General features: G+C 42.3%; 1 protein-coding gene across 1 annotated transcript; it reads right to left on the reverse strand.

Annotated features, from left to right (window-relative positions):
* Window positions 1-877: 877 nt before the first annotated feature.
* On the reverse strand, window positions 878-4,872 carry LOC137265982 (baculoviral IAP repeat-containing protein 7-A-like). Its single transcript, XM_067801470.1, has 2 exons — window positions 4,038-4,872; window positions 878-2,388 (listed from the first exon to the last, which is right to left on the reverse strand). The coding sequence occupies exons 1-2, from the start codon at window positions 4,799-4,801 to the stop codon at window positions 1,686-1,688; spliced, it is 1,467 nt and encodes a 488-aa protein (XP_067657571.1). The 5' UTR covers window positions 4,802-4,872; the 3' UTR covers window positions 878-1,685.
* Window positions 4,873-7,040: the final 2,168 nt, after the last annotated feature.

Raw genomic sequence — 7,040 nt, forward strand, 5'->3', positions numbered from 1 at the left:
TACTGAGGCAGCAGTACCTGGTAATTTCGCTATCTTCTTACTTGTTAGAAGTCATGTCTCACGCGAGTGCTATTTCCTCCGTAAATATTTTTACAACAGTCAAGTTACTACCTGTCCAGAATTTATGTTTGTCACCTGTATGACGTCACTCTGTCGAGTTTTGATTGGTCCACGTGACTGATAAAATACCGTGTGTTATCCATCATCGCGTATCAGTCCTATTAGAGATCATGCAAACTCTTGTCTAGTATCTTGTTTACCTGATTACAAGATATATTTGTGGATGACCATTTTTTGTATGATGGGGCGTTTCGGGTTAGATCCTTGTATAACTGTAAGGTCTGGGACGATTATGCCATGCAAACAGTTCGGAATGTCAAGTGACCCCGTTTCTGTAATCTACGTCATTGCCACATAAATATTGACAATCATCAACTGTTGTTCCCAGCATGTTACATATATATGTTTTCAAACCAAACGCCTAATGGTAACAGCCTTTCAGAAGGTTTGTGCTATTTCAAGCATGCACTGGTAACAAGATCCCACTTCCATATTGACAAACGATACCACGCATTTTCCAAACTGAAAGACCAGAGTCAACCAAAAACCCGTTATATATTGGGAACTAAATAGTGATCGAGTGAGCATTGTTCTACGACGCTTGTAGCAGACGTCCAGCAAGGTCACGTCAGGTGACAGCAGAAATGAGATCCATTAATTGAGCCCATGTGAGGAATCGACCCCGGCGCGAAGAGCGACCACTTTAACTACTAAGCTACCCCACCGCCTCGTCAAGCTGTGGAGCAAGCGAAAACCATCCTGTTCTAAAGCAGGTGAAATTGTGAAATCAGTAATGCCATCAATGAACAAACAACACTTTATACTAAATACAAGTTTAATTTTACATACGCGCACGTGTGTGCGCGCACACACACACACAAACACAAACACAAACACACAAATGGTACATAGTTTATTAAGTCCTAACTAGAATATATCATAGTCACGGTAAGGAGAGGGACACGTGTCCCGGAACCGTCCTATTCTGTAACTTCTCGGACGATCAATTCGTCCTTTGACGTGTCCAAGGGAGGTAGTTCTCATGGTGACTAAACAGGGTTCGATATTTTGTAGAGCGTTTCAGCGTCCAATTTAAAATTATTTTAAGTACAAAAGTACCTCTTCAGCAAGTGCACAAAATTGATGACCAACGGTGCGTCTTTGTCTGTGTGTCTGTTCTGAGAGTTTGACTACATTCATAATGCATTGCTCTGATGCATCGTACAATATATTCAACCCGTATAATGTCTTATACCCTGCCTTTTACTCCTTGTCCAGTAACACTGTCCTCATCTGAAACTCTCCTCTTCCCAGCCTTGTGATCTGCCACCTCGTCTTCCTCATGCAGGTGCTGTCTCTGAAACTCCGGCACCATACATACGTCGCAGTCAGGGCGTTCAGTATCTTCTTCTTCCTTTTTATGGCAACGGCGATGCTTCTGACATTCGGGTTAGAACATCATTATCACAACCTGGACCTGGAGAGCCCTGGGCCTCGGAACGACAGCATCTCGTGGGATCTCGTCAGGATGAGAGGCATTGTCCTTGTTGTCTTTGGTGATGCTGAATGCTCCTCTTTCTCTGAACCAGACGTTCATTGTGTTATCGATTCTGCCTTGCCCCCCTTCAGTAATACGTATCAATATAACCTTCAATCGTCATTCTACAGATGGGACAGAGGGACAAGGAGGTAGAACAGGTACCACAGCAGGCAAGATGACCGCAAGGCAAAAAGGTCACCTTGACCTGATTTTCCATGCAAATTTTACAAAGATATCTCTCACTTAAACGAGCGTTTTCATCGCGTAACCTTTGAGGGTCTCTATATTGCTGCCACGTCCGACTGTGTTGAGTTGTTCCGTTGATGAAGTTACCATTGATGGTTACAACGTCATTGTGTGTATTGGGTGTCTGGAGAGCAGTTATCGTGGCATTAGAAGCAGGACTCCTGCTGCCATTTACCATCACTCCTTGCTGAGTTATTGCTTGAGGTACATCTGTCCTGGAGGCTAGAAGTCGCTGTAAAGGTGTTAGAGGTAGAGCAGGAGCCGAACCTGGAGATACCTGTTCTTCCTCTAGGGCAAGCACCATTGAAGCCAGCTCCGAGGCTGAGGGCAAGGACTCTTCGTCTTCCCTCAGGCAGTTCTCAACAGTCCTCTCCACGAGATCCTTGCTAAACCCCATTTCCAGGACCGCTTGAACCGACTCCGTGTTCATGTGGTGATTGATATTGTCCTGAATCGTCCTTCTCGCTGGTGTGGATGGACGACTTGGAGGGACCGTAATTTGGGGCTTCCTGGACTGGATGTCGTCCTCAGTTTTGTTACAACTGAAACATTAATGGTCATTTGCAGTATTCATAGATGGAGGTATCACTGCCGTTTCACACATGCGGCAAGCCACGTTTATTATTTGAAATGTCCCTGAATTGAGTGAATCCTGATCAAGATGACAGTCTAAAGTTTAGCAGCGTCCAAAATGTTTATGGAAGTTTGCCATTTACCACTAGTGATTATTATGTGTATTTCACACATAAACTCACTCACTCACTCGGTCCAAATTCGGTTCCCTGCACACGGTCATCAACATTACAACCTAGCCGGGGTTATAAAAAAGAAATGTGCTCTACATTGACAGCAAAACGATGTCTCGCCAATCTAACAAATCTTTCCTGGGGAATAGAGCTTAACATAACGCCACGTTGTGTCCATTAGTGACAACTATAGTGAAAATAGGTTCTACCACATGCTCCCGCTCATGTATATGTATTTGCTAGCACAGCAGTTGTCAAAGTCCACAAATTGCAACCTAACCTACGGTTAAGCCCACATCCTCTGTTACATTTGCACAGATATTCAATTATGTGTGTGCCAGGAAGATTCCTTCTCATCTATGTAAGCTACCAACTTAGCTAGCCAACTTAGTCTTCAGATTGGATACACGAGTTTTATGTTGTAAAACCGTTCATATGTCCATGAAAAGTTGCAACATTCTTCAACTGGTAATTATGTCGTCACCTTAGTCTTCAGTTTGGACCCACGAGTCTTATGTTGTAAAAACGTTTATATATCCATGAAAAGTTGCAACATTCATCAACTGGTAATTATGTCGTCACCTTAGTCTTCAGTTTGAACAGTCGAGTCTTATGTTGTGAAACCGTTTATATATCCATGAAAAGTTGCAACATTCATCAACTGGTAATTATGACGTCACTTTTGTCTTCAGTTTAGATACACGAGTCTTATGACTTAGAATCGCCTCCACATCCTTGCAATTGTGTGAATTCATCAAATATTACTTATGATATCAACGTAATCTTCTGATAGGACACATACGGGGTAAGCCGTTTACATTTTGCTGTAAATAGGCAACGTTGACAAAGTAAAAGCGCTATGGGGTTTCTTCAGATAAAACGATATGTAAAGTGTATAAACAATTATACACTTTCAGTGAAAAGCTATCGTTTGAAAACAGGGGTTATCTTCGAAAGTGAATGTTGCTTTCGCTGCAGACAGCAGCCATCAATACCCAATAAGACCAGACAGACAGGTGGTCGATACTATGAACATAGATCCAGCTTATCAGGGTACAATACTCAAGCTAGGGCATAGTAAATGTTTAACGTTAACGCCTGAGAATAACCAGCCTCGATAATCCGTCTAAACAAGAGACATAGAGAATGGGTAGGAACATTACACATCAGTGATGATACCATAGCTATAGCGTAAACAAGTCCTGCCTTATAGTAATACTGTGTACGTTCTGGGTGGTTCCCGCTTGCTCCACAGCTTAACGGGCGGTGGGGTAGCCCAGTAGTTAAAGCGTTCGCTCGTCACGCCGAAGATCTGGGTTCAATTTCCCACATGGGTAATAACACAATCTGTGAAGCCCATGTCTATGTCCTCAGCCTTGATATTGCCGGAAAATTGCTAAAAGCGACGTAAAACTAAACCTTTCAATAATGTGATAATGACAAACCTGTTTGTTCCTTGGGTAGTTTCTTGATTCAGCAAATCACGGACAACCTCAGCTCCCATACAGAGGCTGATATAAGGACAGGACGGAGAGGTCTTCGCGTGGGTCATCCACGGGTCATCCTCTTCTAACCAATTATACAGTTTTACTTTACAATATGCACACTGAACGCGGTCGGGTTTTTCAACACAAGGTATGTGGTAGAACCCAGCCGCTGACAACGTTTCGGGACGTTGACGTAGGTGACGTGGCCAGTGAATAAATGTTATAAGACGATTATCTTCAGTTGTTAAGTCTATATTACCGATAGTGCCGTCGTATGAACAAGCACCTGTTATGCTATTTACTGATGAGGTAGATGTTGACATTGGTTGTTGATGATGAGGACGAGTTGTGTTGGTTACCGGTACATGTGCACACAGAGGAATATTGCCAACATTATGTCCCCGGATGAACCTGCAGTGAGGAAAGTGTCTTGCATGCTCATCAAATGGAATGTCCGACTTTTGCCATTTCTTCAACACACCGTGACAGAATGCACACTGTACCTTATCCAGAAAGCCTGTGTAGAAGAGTCCAGCGGCCGCGAGATCGCCTGGTCGTTGTATTGATCCATACGACCATCTTGCATACGTCCCAAGCCTTGCCCGTTCTGACTTCATATCCATTCTCGCCATGTCCTGTAGAATAATTACACACGTGAAAAGGTAAAAGACCACATTATTTCCGAAAATATCTTTCGAGCAACGTTGAAAGTATTGCAGCATGTGTAACAGAGCGTCCGTGGTTGACAGCGATAACACGAATTCTGACTGTGCGGAGTATTCAGTTCGGGGATTCCCCTAAAGGGTTCTCGCGGATGAGAGAGAGCGTGTATGTTGTTTATCGACGAGGATGTAGCTGTTGTATACTAACACGGTACCATGGGTTAAATATAATTTCTGTATACACAAGCTCCATTTAAATTGAAAACGAGCTCAAGTAAGTCCAAATATTCAGAAATTGATACATGCTTCATCCCACTCAGTCCAATTCGGATGTTGACCTTGACATTGTGTTCACACCATCGATTTCAAAATGATGCGAAGTGCAATATTTCATGAAGATGGAATTATGATACGTCGTGTATGCGTATTCTAGATTCCCCAAATACAAGGTATGGATTGACGTTGCTGTTTCCAAATGTGTTGTAGGCATATCATATATACTCAAGTATCTTTTAATTGCGAATAAATAACACACGTTGAAACTTGTACACCAGTGCACATTAATGAGCTACAACCTAACGTGTTACAGTCAACAATATCTGGTTTCTATTTGATACATATAGACATTAGGTCTATTTGCATAAACCCAGATGCAAGTTTGTTTGTAGTTCACTCACCATAGTATCAGGTTAGTATTTAACGGCCACTGTCAAATATTCCAGTCTTGTTCAAACCAGTGATTGACAGCATGAGCGTCGATTGGCCCAAATGAGGATAAGTGGAATTAGTTGCCACTAACGACAATCTGACCTGCATCCTCACCCAGAACTCTTAAAAATAGCATTGACAATTAAAATATAACCCTACCTGACATACCTTTAGTAGTTACAGAACCATCCCATATTCACTGTTCCATCAGCTTGTCGTAAGAGGCGACTAACGGGATCGGGTGGTCAGGCTCGCTGACTTGGTTGACTCATGTCATCGGTTCCCAATTGCGCAGATGGATGCTCATGTTGTTGATCACTGGATTGTCTGGTCCAGACTCGATTATTTACAGACCGCCGCCATATAGCTGGAATATTGCCGAGTGCGGCGTAAAGCTAAACTCACTCACTCACTCACTCACTCACTCACTCACTGTTCCACCTGACTGGTACGAGTCGTAAGTCGTATCATAAAAAACAGGTAGTAATTCACCTGTCATGCATATTTTCGTGGACTCAACGGATAGGGGTGAGTGGAAGCGGAAGAGAAGCTAGACTGATACAAGCAGCCCATATGAAGAGGTCTTTAAAAGTTATTTTAAGATTACCATGTCACGGTATGTAAACACACATACATACATACATACATACATACATACATACATACATACATACATACATACATACATACATACATACATACATACATACATACATACATACATACATACATACATACATACATACATACATACATACATACATACGTACCACACTATCCTGTCATACTCAAGCGATATTTTTGCTCAATAAAGGTAACATAGGCCACTATACTAATAATGAAAATTCCATTGCAGCACTTTGACTTTATCGAACCATGCCGTTATGACTCGCCCGAATATTGAGATGTACTGAAAAGACTTCACGCATGGGTGAATGAGAACGTACTTTTGGATGCGCTTGGGAGAATTGGCTGATGGCTGTGAAGACTTGTCGAGACTCAACATTGTGCCACGACTGGGAAAACACATTCTTCTATCTTTTATCACTTTCATACGTAATGGAATATCTTTTAGCAATCGATTGTGTGAAGTTCATCAAGTACGGACGAGTTCATAACACAAACACAACATATAATCACACGCATTAATGTTTAACCGTTGACAGTTGGACAAGTCACTGTCCAAACAAGGGCTTGGGGTGGTCTTAAGTCACTTTTAAAGGAGAGGGGATCGATGCCCTTGAGCCGTCGTCTGCTGTTTTTATTCACTCAACTGGAAGGGGTGTAACACTACTGCATGATTTACTATGCGAACACATTTTTCTGAAAAACGGCACTGTTCAACGCTGCCTCACTATACACGTCAAATGTTAAACGTTATTAACGTTCACGTCCTACCTGGCGAAACAGTGGCGTTGTCATTTTGATACTCATTCTTTAAGCCCTTCAAGTGTACTTGCAAATCCCCAGTAAGTCCAAGGATTTGATATCATTATGGCTATAGTTTTCCTGGTTATACGTATAGCTACAGGTCAGAACTGAATTAGCAAACAGTGCAAATGGCAGAGAGCCATAACTATTCACTTCAAAC

The sequence above is a fragment of the Haliotis asinina genome, chromosome 15 (assembly GCF_037392515.1).
Source record: "Haliotis asinina isolate JCU_RB_2024 chromosome 15, JCU_Hal_asi_v2, whole genome shotgun sequence".
Classification (NCBI taxonomy): Eukaryota; Metazoa; Mollusca; class Gastropoda; order Lepetellida; family Haliotidae; genus Haliotis; species Haliotis asinina.